This window comes from Melospiza melodia, chromosome 2 (assembly GCF_035770615.1).
Source record: "Melospiza melodia melodia isolate bMelMel2 chromosome 2, bMelMel2.pri, whole genome shotgun sequence".
In the NCBI taxonomy this organism is placed as follows: Eukaryota; Metazoa; Chordata; class Aves; order Passeriformes; family Passerellidae; genus Melospiza; species Melospiza melodia.
Window position 1 is genome coordinate 88,609,570 of NC_086195.1, and position 21,340 is coordinate 88,630,909.

Here is a 21,340-nt window from a genome sequence, read left to right on the forward strand (position 1 = left end):
CATCTTAAACATTTGTCAATTTATTTCTTTCCCTCATCCCTGAATTGAAGAGGTATGATCTTTTTATTCACCCTAGGTGTGCATATTGTTACATACACAGAGGAGCTAGATCTTTGCGGTTTTTGGGACCACACTTTGGTCTTCTAAAACCTGCTACTATCACCTGTTTTTCTGATAGCAGTTGTTTTTCCCTTAAGATTTAGAGTTCTCTTCTTTTGGTTGTAGTGAGGCGATCTCTCAAATTATCTTTATTAGGTGATGAATTTTCCTGTGTTCTTTCTGAAACCTGTCTGTTGGTGAGGTAGGATTCCCAGCTGCCTCGTGCGAACAAAAGGCAGAGCACAAGTCCTCCCATCTTGGGTGCTGCAGGGAGAGCTACAGATGCCAGTATTATGACACAGGATGCTTGTCCATACTGCAGGTGTGTGTGTGTGGACTAGGTCTAATAGAAAGAGTCATCCTGCTGTCCAGCAGCCGTTTCAGAAAAACACTGGGCATTTTTTCTTGGAGATAGTGTAATTTCTGGAATGGGGCTTTCATTAGATTATTTCATAAGATTCCTCTTTGTGGCTGGTGTTGTTGCCTTTGTCATTAATTAGGCATTAGGGGAGATTTCTAGTTTGTATTAAAATTTCTTTTATGGCTTGAAATCTTAACATATTTCAAAACACCCATCCTGTGTAAAACTCAAACTGGTTGGTGTAGCTCTCATTGAACTTACTTCTGTGACTTCTGAAAGTGATCTTGAAATACATCTGCTGTACAAATATCTGATCTTTTACTAAGACAGAACTGCTACCACTGCAAAACTATATTATATTTTGAATAATCAACAGCATCAAGGGAACATATTGGAATCTTTATGGACAGCAAGATAGATGAGTTAGCAACTTTCTTTGTGTGTGAAGTCCATCTTTGTCAGATCTGAAGCCTGTATAGAATTTGTGTGTTCTTCAGCTCTTACTCAGGTTGAAAGCACAGAAGTTTCTCTGACACTGAGGTGCTTCCACTTCAAAGAATCAATTTCAGTTCTAAAACATAGTAAATAAATACAATTGCAAAGTTATTTTTATCATGCAGGTTCAGTCAATTAGATAACAATGTGACAGAATTTAGAGCTGCTATATTTTTCAGTCTGGCCACAGAATTCTGGTACTGTTATGGTGGCATAACATGTGAGATGTCAGCTTTATCGATGCAAATGTTGTAGTAGAATTGGACTGCCCTTTTTGCACTCCCCCACCTGCAGCATATTCTTCTTGTGTTCTGATAGATCAAAGTTTCACAGTGTGTTTGTGTTAAATATTAGGTGATAGATTAGCTTCATCTGGGAAAACTTCCATTTAAAGACATTTTGCTTCTTATCAAGTAATAGGAAGGAATTTACTGGTCTACCAAAGTTGAAAGCATATTCTTTCCCTAGTACTGTAGCACATTGCTTGTATGTGCATGGTTGTGCTGTGTGTCTACGTACATTTAAAATCCTTAAAGGCAAAGTAATTTTTGTGGAGTTTAATTGCCAGCTATAAATTGACTGAAATACTGCTGTGATGCCAGTGTATTCAGCTGTGCTTGTGACTTGGGAAACAATTGTGCAAAAGCTTGAAATAAACTTGGTTCTATAGGACTTGCCAACTACAGAGATTAATTCTGTGGGGATAATGGAAAATAGCCAAAGCTGCTGAAAGTGTGAGTGGGACAAGTAAGAAGTTGCACAAGATGCTGCAGTTCTTATGTAACTGATGATCAGAACAGTTGTTAATACCTCTGTGTACGTGACTGATAGTGTTCTGCCTTGAGCAATGAAGGGGAAAGTCTCCAATAAATGTTAATGTCTTAGACATTTCATGATTTTGCTAAAGCGTAACTGAAGTTTCTAGGAAACAAAAAAAGTGAAAACCATGATGGATTTTGACCATCTGTTTTAGTTTGAAATTCAAGCTTAGTGTTTTGATATTTAAGCTGTTTGTCAGTTAAAAAATAACTTTAAAGCTAATAATTTTTGTCATTCTGACTTTTAGATTTAATTTTAAGCTGTTTCTTTTGAACAATGGTTGCTCACAGATTCTTGAGAGCATTTGAGACTCTTGACCTTCTAAATTATAAAAAACTAAGACTGGATTAAAAAATTGATACTGCAATTTTATATTTCCTAGTCAGATGTCTAAATTTACTGAGAGTTAGGGCTGATAGTTTTGAAAATGGAAAGGCTCTGCTGAGATAATGTAATAGGAGATAGATAACAATACAGCTTGCAGAGTTTTGTGATTTAATGAAGTGGAAGTGTACCTTTTAGACATTTGTCGTGATCTCAAAATGCATTTTTTCCAGTTCCTAGTGATATGTTCTATTAAAAAAATATGCACTTAAGTTCTGTTCATGTCTGTTTTCAGCTTCCAACCTTTCTTGAGCTTCAAGTTTCTGTACTACTAAAAACTTATTTTTGTAGTAGTTGCTTGTTGTGTCATTTTTAGTCTCTGATTTGGTGTGGTTTGGTCGCATTTCTACCTCATCCATTTCTTCAGTTCTGCAACACTTCTGACTCTGAAATGAATATTTAAATGTGTCCTTTGAGATAACAGTAGTCTTTATCTTCTCTTCCTGCATATATAATATTGTATACTTGCATCTGTAAAGGTCACTATAGGTCTTGAACTGCTTTGCCTCTACACTTGGAAGAAGGAAAGAAAGTAATCTGTGTATTAATTAGTCACATTGGAATTTGATGCTAAGCTTACTTGCCAGTGGGAGTGAATTCTTAATTGTGAGAGCCTCAACCAGGCAATAATGTGTCTTGATAATTTGATACACTTTCTGGCTTGATGTGAGGCTCCCTCTGAGAGCATCATGCAAGCTGGTGTGGCGTGGGATGCCTCTTTCTGTGACCCATAGTGAGTGGTGTGGAGCTCACTGGTGCTCTGTATTTGGGTTATCTGAGCACAGAACTGCTTCAGCTGGAAACCAAGGGAAAGGCAACCAACGCAGCCGAGTTTCTTTGTGTTTGGGAGCAGTCATGAAGCTGTCAAATTGTTCAAATGGAAGTGTTGTGTAATATAAATTCATCTTAAGTCTTTGAATCTCTTGCTTATTCCTTTTTAATGAAGCAAACTTTCCCTGATACTGATGCTGTTTAAAGTAACTTTGTTCCCAAAAGAGGTCTGTAGGGCTTTTTGTTGTCTTGGTGCACATCTGTCCTTGAAAATACAGATTGTGAATGAAAAAATCCTCCTTGTACATTGTTCAACAGTGGTCAGCCGTTAAAACTGTAGGTGGTTCTTGCTTTTTTCACCATTGCCACAAACATTCAGAAGGAAAAGCAGTGTGTTTCTTCTGAAATAAATAAAACCTCATGCTGGTTAGCTAGTTATCAGAGTAAGTTCTAAGCAGGTTTATTATTTATACCTTGTTACCCTGAGATGCGTTCCCCAGTGCATTGCAGCATACCTGTAAGCTGGCAAAGAGATGTTAGTGTATACTGTCACTCACTGTTCCTCTGCATAGCCAAAATAACTGGGCTGGACTGAATTAATTACCTGTGCATTTACAGTCAATGACGTGGCTATGTATTTTGAAGAACGATATTCTCAAGATTTGTAAGTGCTGGTTTTTTTAAAGTGTATTTCTATGGAAAGAGAAATAGAAAGTAATTTGATTGCTGTAGAATTAGATTAATTAGGTAGAAATAAAGTTCTCAACCAATTGTTGACAGAAGTGCTGCAGTTTAGTTAAAGGAGTTGGTAAGTCTTTTGGAATTCAATTTTATGATGTCTTACTGTTGAGAGCTTAGATAAATAAGAGGGGGTTTTGTTGAAGGAACTGGTTTTGAATGCCTTTGTATAACTTAAGGTGGGGAGCAGGGTCAGCAGAATCAGTGGTGGTCTTTAAAAAGTAATGACGTGGAAATTTTTAGTCAAAAAGTAGTAAATCTCAGTAATAGGCTTTTTTACTGAAATTCTTCCATGATACATTTTAATTATCTTTCTGAAAACAATTTATTCTTATTGTGTGAGTGAATATCCTTTGTATATGTAAAATGCTTGTGAAATTACAGAGAGTATCCTGAGGATGAAGACATTTCTCCCTCAGACATGTTTCATAGGGAGCTCAAGTGTAGCAACTCCTGTTTCCTTCCTTATAATTTCATGATCATTCTAACACCAGCTTTTTAAGGCTTAAACTTTAGATAGGAAAAAATTGAGAAAAAGTATAGTTAAGGAATAAAAAAGTTTTTCAAGGTGATGAGGATATCCAGATAAAAGGTGTTGTCAGAGATGGAAATTTTAATACTTGCATTTGAAATTGCACCAGAATATTAACTTAGCATTGGTTGTGACATCATAAATCTGTTATTTTTATCAGTTGTCAATTCATTTTTACAATAATTATTAGCAATAGAATTCAAGTATTTTTATGATTAGTATTCATGAGAAATATCTGGTTACAAACCCTGCTTTCTGTATTATTTCAGTGCAATGTAATTAACTTCCAGCTGATGTTTTGCAGTTGTGGTAAACCATTGGCAGAATAACATACTGTAACTGTTAAGAATTAAATAAGGCTAAATATTCTTAGGAAATTATTTTAATTAAAATGGAGTGTTTTGAGGGTCCTTAAATCCTTTTGAGTAATTGTTTAAATTAAATTATCAAGTAGCTTGGCTTTCATGGGAGAGATTGAGCTTTGTTTTAATTTGATTTTTGCTTATTTTTTGTAGTAATGGTATGCTATTAGAAAAGAAATCTTTAATTTTTTTTTACGAAGGTTTGAAAAAATATTGACCACTATAAATGTAGTGCTGCCACAGTAGTCAAACTGGATGCCCTTCACCAAATATATGAGATTGTTAAATAATAGTTCTGTTTGAAGCACAAAATCAGTAGATGATCTTTTATATTCAATGGGTTCTAAAAATGGGTTTAAAAGGTCTTTTAAAACTTGTTAGTTCTCTCTCCATGTTTTTAGAGTAAGTCACAACCATTCATGAGATAGTTTGTCTTTATAAGCAGAACTAGGCTGCAGGTTTAGTTACATTTTTCTTTGTTTCCTGAGGAAGAAAAACAAGGCCTTGATATTAGCAAGAGAAGAACAGGACATACTAAACAAAATCTTGTGGTGACTTTTATTCAGTCCATTATTAACCCTAGGTAGAGTGAAATGTGTTACCTAAGCTGGAGTTGATGTATCTATAGAATGCTTTGGAGTTCTTTTTGGAGAGCTCCTAGAGCTGGCAGTAGATAAAGGAATACCAATAACTGACCTCAGGTTTTTGCTACAGCTAGGCTAGCTGCCTGTCTTGCTGGGATCCTAGAATATCTTGCCTTGTATATGTTTGTCTTAAATGATAAATACAGAAAGTTTATCTATTTTTCAAGTGTTTGTTTCTGAAGTAGATTTTGTGTATGCATGTTGAACCACTTTCATCAGAATGGAATGGGTGCTAATTTTATCGGTCTTAATAGATAGAGTAGTAGTTCTTAACCCAGGGGTCATGATCACAAGATACTATGTGAATACTTTACTTGGACACAAAGTAATTAAATCACAAAATTGGCCTGGAATAGGGAGAATTGGAAGTACCTTTGGAGGAGATGGTTGCTTCTCTAAACAGCTGCTTGTTTGTCAGAATACGTTGCAAGCCCTGTTCTTGAAGTCCTGTGTTAACCATTTTTGCTGTTTCTGTATGCATTCATTGAATACAGACATGCTAAGTGTCTGGCATTCCATGGTGTGAGTGTAAAAAGGCTAAAAAACTCCTTGTGCTGCAATATGTGGTACATGAGAATAAATACCTCAAGCTTTGTTGTTTTGTTAGTTGGTATCAGTGGCTATTTAATGACTGAACAGAGTTTGTTACATTATTTTAAGTAACTGCTTTTTTTTCCTCTTAGGGACGAAACCCTTTTTTTCTGGAGCCAGCAATAATTATAACAGTTACTGATGGAAGTAAATTAACTACTACCAGTGGGATACAGGAAGAGGTAAGATCTAACCTCTGGTTACAGTGATGTGTACTAAATATTGTTTAAACATTGGTACTGTTTGCAGTAGGAGCATAAGTGGCTCCTCAGAAGAATGCCCATTAATAGCTTAAATTTGCTTGTCTTGATTAATTTCAAGTAATATATTTTAATTTCAAGTAATTTTATGCAATAGTACTATGAAAAACCAAATAACTCTTTTTCTGTCATGTAACAGAAACCTGTGGTGCAATTGTTGGTTTGTTAAATAGAATGAGTTTGCTCTGTCTAAGGAGTTCATGGCTTTTAAAATATGTTAGCAGAAGAAATTGATTTCTATAAAGCATATGTGTCCTTAATTGGTCTTGATAGAGGTTTTTTTTTGTATAGACCCAAGTTAAAGTAATGATTTCCCAAAGGATGTTGCCACTAGGGCATATGTGAAACATGTTCTACTCTCACGCTGAGTTCTTAAAAAGATTATAATCAAATGAGTAGTCTTTATAATTCAAGATAAGAACTGAAGAAATATATTCCAATTGAAATCTGTAGAGCAGTTTAAAATCAAGATCTTGGTATATGGAGTACCCAGTCAGACATCTGGCTAACTCAGAGGTATGGCAAATGCTGAGGCACTGAACTATTTTAACTTATTGGCCCTTTTGAATTCTTTCCTTAAAAAGATGGAAGTGGTAGGATTGGTCAGGCCAGCCCAGTGCCCATTCCATGCAGTAGTGAAAAAAAAAAAGCCCAAACAAACTATAACAAATCCCTAAGTTCATTCCCTTTTCAGGGACAAGGTTAATATCCAAAGGTCCATTTTAAACTTAAGAGAAGAATTCAGACTTTTGCCTGTGCTGCACCACATTTGACTGTACAGATTAACTTGTACTTTGCTGTTCATTAGTTACTCAGATTTCTCCTAATAATGTATTATATTGCATTGTTACAGCACTTACAGAATTTGTCTGTATGAAAAGTGGTATTTGAGTGTTTTTTGTAATATATCTAACTTGAAGAGAGTTAAATAATTGTGTAATTCTGTGTGGACTCCTAACAAGCATAGCTAGTAACTGAAATGGATATCCTGGATCCATGGTAACAAGTAGGTTATCTGTATGAAATTTTACTTCATCATACTTTTTTTTTTACCCATTAACCTATTTTCAGATGAATTCTGTGATTGAATGTGTGCAGTCCAAAATACTGAGTAATGTGATACTGATTTCAGAGTCTTCTGCAACATACAGTGCTGTTAGCAGCAAAATACTGTTTTGGGTAATCTTTTAGCTGTCTACATCCTTTCTTGAGAAGAATCTCTGTTGTCAGATGACTTGTAAAATCTGGCACTGACATACTGGAGTGAGGAGCACCAAGGTGCTCAGAGAGGAACTCAACCTCTGGATAGAGGCTGAGAACTGGGTTTGTTCAGTCTTCCAAAGAGAAGCCTGGGGAGTGCTTTCCCACCCTCTGCAACAGCTGAATGGGACTGGGAGCTTGTCTTTTCCTGGAGGTACCCAGGGCTGAGATAAGAGGCAACAGCTGCAAGTTGTCCCATGGGAAATTCTGATGAGATATCAAGAAAATCTTTAACTGTGTGGGTGATCAAACACTGGACATGCTGACCAGTGGTTGTGGAGATGGTAAAAGCTTCATTGGACAAGGCCCTGAGCAGTCAAAAGCCTCTGGACTGTGTATCATGTGTTCCTTCTGGTGTATGCAGCGCTATGATTCTGTGTTACATTTCCTTTCATCTTTGTTATTCAAAACGATTTAGGTAAGGAAGCTGCATTAGTAGTTAAGCTCTTCATTTTACAACAACAATCAGGAGTTTCATAGCCATCCAGTTTTGGTTTTTTTTGTTCCTTTTCCTTTTAATTTGAGTGCAACTTCTTCTTAGTCTTCACAAGAAGACATTTTCCTGGAGTGAGGCAACCCTTTGGTCATACATTCACATCTTTAAACTGTTGTAACTTAGGTTGAGACAAGGGGTTTCCTGGTGACTGCATAAATCTACTAAGTTTAGACTTGGTTCATGAGCAGTGCTGACTGATAAGCATGTGTGATAAGTGTGTGCTACAACCAGAGTTTGTGTTGTGATGATGTCAAATCAGGCCCAATGTTACAATTTTGTGATTGTTAAATTGCATTGTAGAAATGCAGAATTTGCTCTAATAGTAGTGAATTAACGTGGGGTTTTTTGTTATAAATAAGCCAAGTAAAGGTGTTCCATTCCTCCAGGAGGTGAAGTGACCACTGTTCTTGCAAGACAAAATGTGAATGCAAACAGGTTTGAATGCTTTTCCATATGTGTGTACTGGGTGTTTCATACCCAGCAATGGATGTGATTTTTTTTTTTCCCCCTTTTTTTGGCCATATGTGTGCTGGTAGAAATATTCTTAACACTATCGCAGACAAGAGGAACAAAGCATCGAAGGGTGCTACGACTGTCTTTCAGGGATGATCTTTTGCTTTTGTCAGTGTGTGTTCTATTGATCAGAATTTTTCTTAGTCTACCTTGAGTGTCCTTTACAGTTTCCTCTCAAGTTGGACATACAGAAATGAGCTGGAATTAGTACAGGAACACCACCCTGGAGATATGGAAGTTGATTGCTCCTCTTTGGTTCACTAACAAAGCTTTTTCAGTTACTTTGAAATGTCTGTCCTGTTCTTTGGGTTTGGCTTCGGGGAGGCCGGGGAGGCTTTTCAGAGTTGGTGTTGGAAGTGATCATGTCCCACTGGCTATAACAACAATGTTTTTTCTCCTAGCATCGACTGAAGCAGTGTATTTTTAGTTCTTTTAAGGCACATATACAAGATAACCAACAGTGTTGGACTTTGGTGTTTTGTTGGGGTTTTTTTGGAAAGCCTGTGAAGCCAGCATGGGACCTGGAGGCAAGTTTTCTCCAAACTTTGTCATTCAGATGAACATTTACATTCTTACCAATGAAATCAGTTTATCACTATGGGAACACTGTCATCTGCCTTAGTGTGAAGCAGTCAAGCTTAAACCCTGTTTCAGAGCTCTTGCTGAATTCTTCAGATGTCCTGTTCCTTTGTGGATTTTAAAATGGATGTTGCAGATAGAGCCTTGACCTTCAGTGAGTGCTGCTTTGTCTCTCATGGGTGTGGTCTTTCAGACTGAGAACAGAAATTATATTGTCTATGCAGTTTTCTCCACCTGCACAAGTCAGTAACACTTTCAGTTCTATCCCTTCTGGTGCTGCTTTTTAATGCATTAGTGCCAGTGAAAAGTGCCAGCATCAATTCTATGTTATGCATGGCTTGTTTACCAGACCTTTCCCTGGACTCACTAGTTTGAGTCAGAACTTGAGGAGGGGATGGGCTTATACTGTTGGCAAGCCATCATTAATTAGTTAGTCTCATGTTATGGATTCCTTATGGAGTGGCTTTTGCTTCTGGCCTGATCCCTCAAATTCAGTCTTAGCCCTTTCTTCATCTTTCGTTAAGCAAATGTTTAAATGCTTGAAGGGATTTCTTATTCCTCTTCATATTATGAAATAACATATTTTTCAAGGCTTACAATTGCTGAGCTATGTTCTCTTGTCCTCCCTCAACATACTCTCTAAGTAGCATTAAACTTGTCTGCAAGACTGAAATGGAGTTAATAGCGTATTGATACATTCTGATAAATGATTATGCAAGCAAAAAGCTTGAGCAATGCTGCTTGGTTTCTGTATGTTGCCATTCCTCTGATCTTCCAGTTATGAGAAACTCTTACAGGAAGAATCTGTGATTTTCATGTGACTTCGTCCCACAGCTGTTTGGCATTGTCACATTGATCCTTCCCAGAGCTGATCACCTTGCATTGCACTTTTGGCAGCTGTGACAAGTGTCACAGCAAGGTTCTGCTTACTGTCAAGAATAATCAGGAACTTGAAATGCCCTATTGTTTTTTATCATAGTTCCTCCAGTTTTGATTTCTAAACAAATTCTGCAAGAAATATATGGCAAATATAATTAAATGTATGTCCTCATTCTTTATTTTCTTTATTATTCCTGTTAGCAGCAGTTTTGGGGCTCGCAGCACTTGACACTGAGCTCCAAAGCTCTTGATGTGTAAATTCCTAATGTATAACTATCAGCTCAGGGAATACTTGGTGATGGCTAATGCTGGCTTTGGAATGGCCAAGTATATCATGTATTGACATGGTGTGTCAGTTGACCTTGATGTCTTTGGAATCTCCTTGAGTTGTCTCCCATGGAAGAACAATTTGTCTTTCTATATGTTATAACTGCATAGGATTGGATGGAAGAAGATGAGAAAACATAATGTTGTTGATAACTGTAAGTAGAGTTTCTTAGTCTGTCAAGAGCTGATGTTTTCAGCTGGGCTTGAATGGTTACCTGTCCTTCGTCCTTCAAGGATGAAAGGCTGCATTTGCTTGGTAGAATGTCAGATGTCCTGTCCTTTTTTTGGGTACCAGAAGAGCATGCAAGGAAGGTTACTTGCTGATAGATTTTTTTTCTTTCTTTGGAGCAAGAAGAGAAGTTGACTGTAGGCATATTTTTGCGTAGTGCCTAGTCTTCTAACACCCTTTTATGAGATGTCCCAAGATGGAGCTGCCTTTTATTACCTGGGTACTAAAGCTTCAGCAGTTCTATTGGTGCCCTTTCTAGTGGAGGAGCCTGTTTGTGCAGCCATTGCCAGAAGATCATTACTGTCTTTCTCAGACTGCCCTGCCAGTGCAGAGAGTTCTAATGCTTATCTAGCTTTTTTCATCCAAAGGTCTCTAGGATCCTCTTTCCCATCCCAGGATTTTAGATTGTGCTGCTTCTCATGGTTGCATAAATGTAGGTAGAAACAAGGACTCAGAAGAAATGAACCTGCTCACCCAATAACCTTGTACTGAAGAGATCTTCTAGAACACTCTTATCTTCTGCCCCCTCATAGTTCTGGAATATTTTAGTTGTTTTAAAGGCAGGGAGAGTGGCATAAGGCACACACTGATGGTGTAGTGGCATTATCATTGTGGCATTTGGGAATGGTAGGGCTTCTGTGTGCTCCTACAAGTCAATAATGAGACAAGACAGCTGGTTGCTAGTACTGAGCTGGGAGGACACGTGTTGTCTGTGTGCAGTCACACATTGAAGACCACAGCTGGTAAATAACCTTCCCTTAGTTAGTTCAGTCTACCTTTATCTTTCATACTGGTTGTTGAGAAAGAGGAAAATGTGTGCATGCCTTCATATTCAAATATGCATGGGGAAAGAAATGAAATGCAAGATGTAGAATTCTAGGCTCATCTTAGTTTCTGCTAGGTATGCAGTTGCTATGGTAATACAATAGCAGTTTAAAAAAAGGTGACTGGAGATGACAAGACCAAGTTACTAATGTCTGTGAATGGGGTGATTTGAATCTATAACTTCACCGCTATGTATGTTAAAGGATGTTAAACTTAACTGGAACTAAATTGTTGGAAGGAACGTGAGGACATTTGACTTGATGATGATTGCTTTGCATTTTGTCTTAGAGTTTGAAAACCTTTCTGATAGTAATATGTGCATAATGCAATGGCCAGCTTCTGACTACTGTTTGGTTTTGGAGTTCTCTCCATATAACTAGCTGAGCCAATGAAATATTTTGTAGCTTGAGGTAAACTGAACTCAGGATACTGTTTGTGCAGGATCTAATGGGATACTTTATATGTATAAATATTCATAGTAAAAAATGTGTATATGCTGCCCGAAGGAAAACAATGCTGTTACATAGGTGTAACAGGTTTGTTTGCAGATCGAATGTACTGTTTGGAAATTGTATATCTTCAGTCAGATCTAAGTAGGAAAGCTTGGATGGCATTCCTTAATACCCCCAAGTGAGGATGGTGGAATGCTTGCAAATCAGTCTTCCTACAGTCAGGATTCCAGGCTGTTAACTAAGAATGTGGCTATGCTTTTATCTTCTTTTAACTGAGTTTCCATTGTCAGGCAGTCCTTGGGGCTCTTTGTGTGAGGGGAAAGACATGCATGTCAAGCAGTTAGTTATAGACCACTGAGTTCCTTCCTTTTGACCAGTTTCGTGTAAAACATGAAGCATTTGGAGAAAATAGTTCTGTTCTTACATGTACTCTGTGCTTGCATAAGCAAAAAGAGAAATTCTAGAGGAATCATCAGGTGTGCTGAAAAGTGCAAAATATTCTGATTCTTGGCCACATTTTGAGTAATTTGTTCTTAGTTTCAAGATTGTATCAATAAATTGATTGCTTTTCAAACAATTAGGTATGTGTTTTTCCCAGTATGAGATAATGCAATTGTAAATACAAATAGCTGCAGGATCTGGTTTTGGAAATCAGGCTTTAATGTTTTCAAGCTATCTCTTAAAAATAAGCAAAAACAAAACCTTATTTAACAGCTTTCTGTAAATTCTCTAAGCACTATGAACTAGAAATGAATGCGATATGTAATGAGTGCTTGTGGGATTTGCATCAAGTTTTGGAACAGACTAGTACTTTGTTGCTAGCACTGGAGCTGAGGGTTGAGAACTTCGAGATTTCTTTGAACGCTGCATGAGAGAAAATGCGGACATTTGAATTTGCTTCAGCATGTGGACTTAACTCCCTTGTATTTGCTGTGCTAATGGAACTGCTTGCACCACTTGAGTCATTGCTTTGGGGATGTTTTTCCCCTTTTTGTTGCTGCAGTGCTCTGGGTGAAATGAGAATTTTGCTTGTGCTGACAGTGCTGTCATCAGCCAGCAAAATTTCTGGAACTTGAAATTACTTGTTGCAAACCTATATGTTCAGGGCTTCTGTAGTTAAATATTTGGATAAGCTTTCTTTTTCTCACTAATCTGTGTGAAGTATCCGGATGTAAAAAGAGCATCTAGGATCTTCTGAATGCCTTATGCTGTCCTTTAGGAGCTTGTCTCAGTTTTGTTAACAAGGTATTAACAAAATACCTTGTTAACAAAAGTGTGTGGATAGAGATGTGCCTATATGGAGTGAATTGCCGTTGCTATGAAACCTGAATTTTTGTTTCTTTTAAGAGCTGTGTATTCACAGATTTAAATCCCTTTCCAGCTCCATTTACCTCTCAATTCCCCTCTGCCTGGAAGTGAGTTGACTAAGGAACCCTTTCGATGGGATCAAAGGTTATTTGCTTTGGTTCTTCGTTTGCCTGGTATCACAGCACCAGAATCAGAACAGATGACAGGGGTGCCTGTGGATGACTCTGCTATCACACCTATGTGTGAAGTCACAGGAGGTGAGTGCTCTTGTTTCCTTTGATAAGTCATTACTTTCCAAAGTGTAAATTAATTCAGTTTGGTTTAATTAATTGTGTGATTCCATGCCATGGAATAAGGATTTTTAAGTTCTTGCAGTACTTTTAGAAACTCTTAAGAGTGTTACAATGAAACTAAAGAGACTGACAACAGTAAAGCTACAGACAATTAAATGTAGCCTATCTTGGAAGAGTGAATCTGCTTTCTTCAGAAATGTTTTGTAAGGAAACTTACTTTTTTCTACTACACCTTGGTATTGCAATTAGAAATTGTTGTAATTGAGTCTGTTCTGCAGTAGTTTTGGTTAATTCCTGTCACACCATGGTCTAAAAAAGCCACAGTGAAGGAAGTAAGTTGTTTTAGGTTTTTTCCCTCCAGAGCACACAGAATGCCTTTCAGAACGCATAATAAATTGGTACTTTTCTCAGTTACAGATCATATTGTTAATATCTTAGCAATTATATTCCAGATCAAATTCAGGCATTGAGTTTATTACATTTTAAAAGTATTCTTCTAGTGCATCAGAGAGGGTGTGATAGAGAGGAAATGAGGAGCTTTGAAAAGTATTCCAAAAGGATTTGATTCCACTGCTTTCTGACTGTATATAGGCTGTACTGGCAAGTGCTTTGACTGAAATTTGTGGACAGTTTAAGTGTTGATGTCTGTCACAAGGGGGAGCCCATTTTCCAGGAATGAAACCAAGAATTTGAGTTAGTCATTAAGGGTCTAAAATACAAACATTTCCAATGAGGCACTTGTCAGTGCTTCACTAGGCTGCCTTGCTGCTTAAAAAAAAGAGGGAGTGTTCAGAAGAAGCTTTAAATCAATGATCCATACATGAATCAATGTGTGTGGTGCTTGAACAGTTTTCTATGATCCTAAGGGCAGAAACACTGAAGAGGTTTAACTCTGACTGTTTCGTTCTAGGTCGATCATATTGTGTGTGCTCTCCAAGAATGCTGAATCAATGTCTTGAGTCATTGGTGCAAAAAGTGCAGAGTGGAGTGGTAATAAATTTTGAAAAAGCTGGACCAGATCCCTCACCAATTGATGGTACTTGAAATTTTTTACACTATGGTATCAAATAACAGGGGTGACTGTCATCAATGCAACTTAGTGAACTTAATATAGTAGATGTCAAGTCAAAAGGGAAACTATTGCAATTTGCAACACTTAACTACAAAAAGGACTTACCTGGTAAGTCTGAAACTTTGTAGTGTCTCAAAATACTGGCTATTGCTGCCAGACATTCTGCATTTGGTCAAACCACTCAGGTAATCTTAAATGCATTTATTCATGTCAGCATAGTTAAAGGGATTTATATGTTTTAAGCAGTTTTCAACAAGCTAGAAATGTAAATAACATGATATGGAAAGACCTGGGCTTATCCTTTTTTCTTCAGTGTATTAAAGTGGCTGTGGTAAGAGTTAAAATAGCAAATACCCCTGTGTGGCATTAATTTCTCATTCTGAATGGCAAACTGAGAAGTTTGGGAGTTCTTTTAAATTTTACTTTGCTGCAATAAAAATTCTGGCAGTATTAGTCATGTATGACTTCTTTAATGCTTGGATTTGAAGGTTCTGTTAATGACAATGGAGGAAAAAGAAACATTATAATGAAGGGCTCTAGATAATTGCTTTTCTAGGCTTTCATCCTGTAAACATTCAATGCTTATTTGGTTTCTCAGTTGGTGTTTTTGCAGACAGGCTTACTGACAACTATCTGCTATTCTTAGAAATAATATTAACTGCAGGAAGGGATTCCCTGGGTTTATAAATCTTTAACTCTTCACAGAGGTTATGAAACATTGTTCTTGAGTTTTAACGCTATTTTGATGTAAAGCCTTTTTCTTCTGTAGATGGGCAGATGGAGATAGCCAGACCCTTTGGACCCCAACCTTGGCACAGCTGTCACAAACTTATCTATGTCAGACCAAACCCTAAAACTGGGGTTCCTATAGGTCATTGGCCTGTTCCTGAATCCTTTTGGCCAGATCAAAATTCTCCAACACTGGTATGTACTGAAGATAAAGGGTTTGTGCATGCAGGAATATGCCAGTATTTCCTATTCTGATTTTTTTTCAAATCTTGATGTATGTATTGCATTGTAGCAAATGTGGAAGCAGTGTGATCCAAGGAGTGATGCATGCAAGCCTATAAACTTACTGATGAGCAAATAACATGGGGTTTTCTTTTTAGTAACTTTGAAGCATTAGGAAACTGCTTGTAACAGATTTTTGACCCAGAACATGTGTTTGTTTGAACCCTGTTAAATATCAAATGGTGGCACTTGGTAAAAGCCTATCAAATTCTATTGCCTTACAGAGGTTATTAATAAAAGATAGTATGATCTTGACAACTTGAATCCCTGTGGTAGTTCTACTTTCATTCTACCAAGTGAATATAATTGTGCAGTATAGCCACAACTTCAATTTATCCAAACTGAGAAAACCTCAGCTTTTAAGTTAATTTATTAAGGATTAATTTGTTTCTTTTTCACAAAAGAATGTATGCCACTGCTTTTTTGTCTGAGAACTAGTCATTAGTATAGTATAATGTGTTTTTGTGGTTCTGTTTATACTTGAAATCATTAAAGTAGAAATCCTGCAGTTGTGTAATGGTTACCTACATTTCATGATGACTTCTGTTGAATTCTTCTGGGTTTTTCATATGAAATGGATATGCTGACTAATACTCACTGAACTTCTTGCAAATTTTATCTCTTGGTTAGAAAACAGATGAAGTTGTTTGAAATCCAGATTTTTGAGGAGTGATTATGAAATTTTAGTTGTATTTACAGGTTTAGATACATTTGGCATCTGTGGCCACATTGGTTAAAGGATGTGGATGTCCTTCTGAACTGAAAGCATATATGAATAAAAGTAGATTTTCTGTAGTCATTTAAGAAACCAAGATGTCATTATGTAGTGAATATTTGAAGGCTGTTCTGTAGGAAAGCTGATCCTGTGTATTCTTTGAATCGCTTTCAGTAGCATATCTGCCTCCATTTGCTGTATAGAGTCTGTACAGTTTGCTACTCCAGATCTTAAACAAGATTGATAAAATAGATCTTGCCAAATGAAGAGTTGTTGAATGAGATCTTTGAAAAGCCTGAAGTTGACTTACTCAAATGGCAAAAAGATGAGCTTTTTTTCTGTTGTAGTGCGTATAGCTCTCATAACTATAAAGCACTGTCATGTACAGCTGAATTCTTGTTGACATCAATTGAAGTTCTGAGTTGTACCTTCCTCATGCAGTGTTGGGGAGCTAAGTTGCTGATAGTGTTTCAAGGCTTGTATTTCAGTACTGTTGTAGCAGTAGCATTCAAACACAGCATATGTTGCAATCAGTGTGTGTGTATGTAGCATATCTTGTCTGCCTAAGAGTTCATAGTTAAATACTTGACTTTGCCTGCCTGTTACCTGATCCAGTGTGGAGTGGTCTCAAACGGTTCTATCACAAGAACTGTGGCTAATGACACCACTAAGGCTTTCTTAAATGTATATGAAAGTCTGGTAATAATTATGCTGGCAGATCAACGTGTAAATGGCTGCTTCAGCTGCTCAGAGGTAAAAATAGGTCTGCTGTCCAGCAAAGGATTATTGGACTTCTCAAGTCTGAGTAGTCAGTTTCTTTTGCAGCCTTTTTAATCGTAGTCTGACCTTGGTGGCTTGGTCAGAAACTCCACCACAACTATTTATTAGTCATATTCTTTGAAGAGCTGTTCTTTGTCCATTTGGTTGGGCCTCCTGTTTGGTGTCCAGTTGGAGAGCCCACCTTCCTCAGGGCAGAGACACTCAAAGCAAGACCAACTCTCTTGACAGATAACTTGTTTGGGTGGCTTATCTTAAAATGGAGAGCCTAGAACTCAGACATAAAAGAATTGCTTTCAATGTGAAGTGGTATGATGGTCCAAGAGACCTTTTGTTTCTCTGCTTCATCTTGTGTATTTGTGAGTTACTTTTTTGTAAATAGAGTAAATGGAAGGAGGCTTCCCAATTGAGCTCTCACTCAGATTCTAGTGGCCTTGGGGAAAGGCTCAGATCAAGTGCAACAGCTTATATTACTCCCTTCAATGGAAAGTGTAGAGCTCCAATTTTCATCACACTGAAAATTGGCTCACCCTTTTGGCAAAAGAAATTTCAAGTTGTTAACTTACAGATGAAACTTGAAACACAAAGGTCTTTTTCCTGTGGTTAGTAAAAAGATTTAAAAAATCCAAACACTGAAATTTCTGGGATTGAATTTTTTTCCCTCAGGTCTAGTTAAACTGTGAGTTTTTAAGGTTTGTTTTTTTCTGAATTGACTCTACTCTTGATCTTTATAATTGTTTCAATTTTGTAGCTGTTAAATTTGCCAAGGAAGAAAAGCTCCTGGCAAAGTCAACAAATGAAGAAGTACAGCACCTGCTTCTGGTGGGGAATGAAAATGGACATGTCCTAGAGTAGCAGTGAGGATGTTTTTTGTCCCCACTAGGGCTTAGTCCCATTTGTTCACTTTTAGGTGAATGCAAGAAGTCTTAGTTGCATATTGCTCTAGACTTACTATGTGAAGTAATTTGTCATTTATTTAGAAAACAAGATTCCTTCAGAATAAGACAGTGCTAACATCATAAATTGCTTAGGACTCATTAACAGTAAATGAATGCTGTATTGAGTAGGTTCCCTAAATACATGTGTTTTCCAAGAATCTGTATTACTTCAGCTGTCATAGCACAAATGCATTTTAATTGTTGTGCAGCCTTATTAACAGTGGAATGCTTTGTTTAGCCACCTCGCACATCTCATCCTGTGGTGAAATTTTCCTGTACTGACTGTGAGCCGATGGTCATTGACAAACTGCCTTTTGATAAATATGAATTAGAACCTTCACCACTGACCCAGTTTATCCTGGAAAGAAAATCCCCGCAGACCTGCTGGCAGGCAAGTAGAATGCATGCTGAATTGAAGTCTATGGAATGCTGTTTTTCATATATCTTATTCTATAATCAAAATAGAATGTAAAGTTTCAGAACACAATACTTGGAGTGTAAATCCAATGTAATGTGTTTTATTGCAGGTGTATGTGAGCAATAGTGCAAAATACAGTGAACTTGGTCATCCTTTTGGTTACTTGAAAGCTAGTACAGCGCTGAATTGTGTGAATTTATTTGTGATGCCTTACAATTACCCAGTCCTGCTTCCACTGCTAGGTAAATACCACTTTATACAAATTTGCTTATGTGGTAGGTAATTGAAACATTGATATAATCTAAATAGATTACTGCAGTTAATGCCAGTATTAATAACACCTGGAAAGTGAAACAAGCTGCTAGAATCAGTAGCTTGTTTCCAGTTGTCTGGCCTTCATGACTCAGACTCAGTGTGTAAGATGATTTACTCAATCATCATTTGCAGATATGTTTTGATCTCACTTTCATTAAGGGGTATTTTTCTTAATCTGTTGTCTCAATACCAATTAAATTTGATAATTTATCAGGTTCCATTTTTGGCTGCAGCGTTAATCTTGTATGTGCTTGGTTTAGTTGTATATATGTTGATTTGTAGAAAGTAATTTAATCATGGAGGAATTTGCATTTCTTCAAGAGTTTCTTTAACTAGAATTTTATTTTTTAGGAAAAAAAAAATGCAATGCTATCTAGACATGCCTTTCATTTTGTTTTGCATTGCTTTTTTTATAACCATTAGATGACTTGTTTAAAGTACACAAGGCAAAGCCTACGTTGAAATGGCGTCAGTCCTTTGAAAGCTATTTGAAGACAATGCCTCCTTATTATCTTGGGGTAAGATGACTGTGTTAAAATTTCTGGATTATAGTTGTCTTTCCACTATAGATGTAGTCTCTATTTTAAGTAGAATGAGTATTAATTTAGGAGAGAATAGTAAACTTCATACATAATGAGTGTTTTCACTGGAGTCTTGTGGGGAGGCTTGAGACATGAATGCTATGGAATTTTCTTAATTTCATAATACACTGGGACTGGTGGCATATAAATGATATTTTTGTCAACTGATTGTGTATTAATTGAACTGTTTTTAAAAAATTATGCCCTGAGTGTCTTTTTTGTTGTTCTTTTTGAACGTTCAGAACCTCAGGTTCTATTTGAAATGGGTGCAATTAGTTGGAGTATGTATAAAGTTAAATATGACCATGCAATATATTCCATGTTTCAGCCTTTGAAGAAAGCTGTGAGAATGATGGGAGCACCAAACCTTATAGCTGACAATGTGGAATATGGACTTAGTTACAGTGTCATTTCATATCTCAAAAAGTTGAGTCAGCAGGTAATGTTGAAGCAAAAGAGCAGTAAAAACTTATTCTAATAGCAGGATAATCTTAAAATACTCAAGTTCAGTAGCTTTGTAGGAAAAAAGAGCAGAAAGATCAAGTTAATACTTTCCCATAAGCAATTACCAAAAAATAATTTTGGTTTTTTGAATTGAAGGAAAATGCAACATTTAAATACAGCCTTTATAAATGGAACTATATAGAGACAGGAAGTACAAGTTGAGGTTTTTTCCTGTTTAAGGAGCATTTTTGCTTAGCAGAGAGTAACATACTTTTGTAAAAAAAAAAATGTTGTCTTTAAAGATGTGTTAGTGTTTTTCAGGAAATAGAGATTTGTGCTTGATGCATCAAAATCAAACTCTTCTTTCTTTGGCTTGTGGCATGAAGTACAAAGTGTTCAATAAATAAGATAACTGACATAAGAGAATATCAAATAATGATACCGATGTAGAAATGTCAAGTTATTGTTTGAAATTGCTGACTGTGTTCAGAATAGTGCCCGAATCTTTGACTAGGCTCCTGCACCAGCTAAGGCATTTCTGCCCTGCTACCTCCACTTTTGAACTGTGCATGTTAAGCTTTGTGTTCAAGATGATAAAAAGTAAACTTGAAACTTCAAGAAACAGTAGTGCCAAGTACTTGTAACTTAGGTAATGAGTTTTTATGGACCAGATTTCTCTTAAAACATGAATATAAAAGATTATTTGAGGAAGCAAGTGTCCTAAAGTCTAGAGCATATCCTGTTAAATCATAGTCATATTGTTCACTAATCTGTGATCTGGTGTCTCAGCCTAGACATCTTTGACTCCTCTAAGATGTAATGACACGCACTGCAAATTGTACTTAAAGCTTTTGTAACTTCTGATGGGCCCTGCCAGTAAAGACTCAGTATTCTCAATACATACTCAAATTTTTGAGTAGTCTATAAATTTGTGAAATTGCAAAATCAAAATTGGCAGTTGTATTACTAAATTCTTTTTGGCTCTTTTCACTGTATTCTATCAAAATGCTGGCGTTTATGAGCACGTTTTATTTTGGTACAAATCTAACGTAATGTTGGGGGCTAGGTCTCTCTGGTCGACCAGCTGGTTATTTTCATATGTTGCACATTTTTTAATGCTGTGACTATTTGTATTGAGCTTTAAAAAAGTTGGTGCAATTGGGTGACTGATTGCAACTACAGTTGTGGGAAAATCAGTCTTGTGAGAGTTTTGACTGTTCTCTACAGGAACAGCTGAACATCATACGAGTACAGATAGATGTGCAGAGAATTACTGGTCAAATAATGGCATTTTATGAAAATAAAAGCATTGCATGCATATTGGTGCTTAGATACTGTAATGGGCAGCAGAGGAGAAATATGCAGAAAACTGTTCACTATATTTAAAACTGTAGTAGGCATTAAGTGGTTATGTATTAAGCACTCCTTAAGCGCTCAGCCTGGTTATGGTCGTCATAGTGTGTTAGCACATTGTTGAATCTTGTAGGTAGGAATTTAAAATGAATAAGTCTGACTAATCCTTTTAAGAGCATATTGTCAATTTTATTTATTTATTTATTTCAAATTAAGGCCAAAATAGAGTCCGATAGAGTCATTGGCTCTGTAGGCAAAAAGGTAGCGCAAGAGACTGGAATTAAGGTCAGAAGCAGATCACACAACCTGTCTATGGCACATAGGAACGATTTTCAACATCTGCTACAGGGGATTACTGGGGAAATTCCTCATAGACCTCTAGACCTCAATATGAAGGAGTATGCTGGGTTCCAAATAGCTTTGCTGAATAAGGTAAGCACCACTGTGTGTAATGTTGTTATTTTCAATATACTTCCATTGAAATGCTAGATATTGTTTC

At 36.8% G+C, this 21,340-nt stretch overlaps 1 protein-coding gene across 2 annotated transcripts in view; it reads left to right on the forward strand.

Annotated features, from left to right (window-relative positions):
• Positions 1–21,340, forward strand: part of INTS6 (integrator complex subunit 6) — a 38,910-nt gene that overhangs the window by 10,837 nt on the left and 6,733 nt on the right. Inside the window, exons 5-13 of one of the 2 annotated variants that reach the window (XM_063149262.1) lie at positions 5,889–5,978; positions 12,998–13,181; positions 14,128–14,253; positions 15,059–15,213; positions 17,969–18,121; positions 18,258–18,390; positions 18,887–18,981; positions 19,373–19,483; positions 21,058–21,273. In XM_063149262.1, the coding sequence (XP_063005332.1) occupies positions 5,889–5,978; positions 12,998–13,181; positions 14,128–14,253; positions 15,059–15,213; positions 17,969–18,121; positions 18,258–18,390; positions 18,887–18,981; positions 19,373–19,483; positions 21,058–21,273 (1,263 nt within the window). The remainder of the gene's footprint in view (positions 1–5,888; positions 5,979–12,997; positions 13,182–14,127; positions 14,254–15,058; positions 15,214–17,968; positions 18,122–18,257; positions 18,391–18,886; positions 18,982–19,372; positions 19,484–21,057; positions 21,274–21,340) is intronic. The other variant, XM_063149263.1, reaches the window with a different exon arrangement.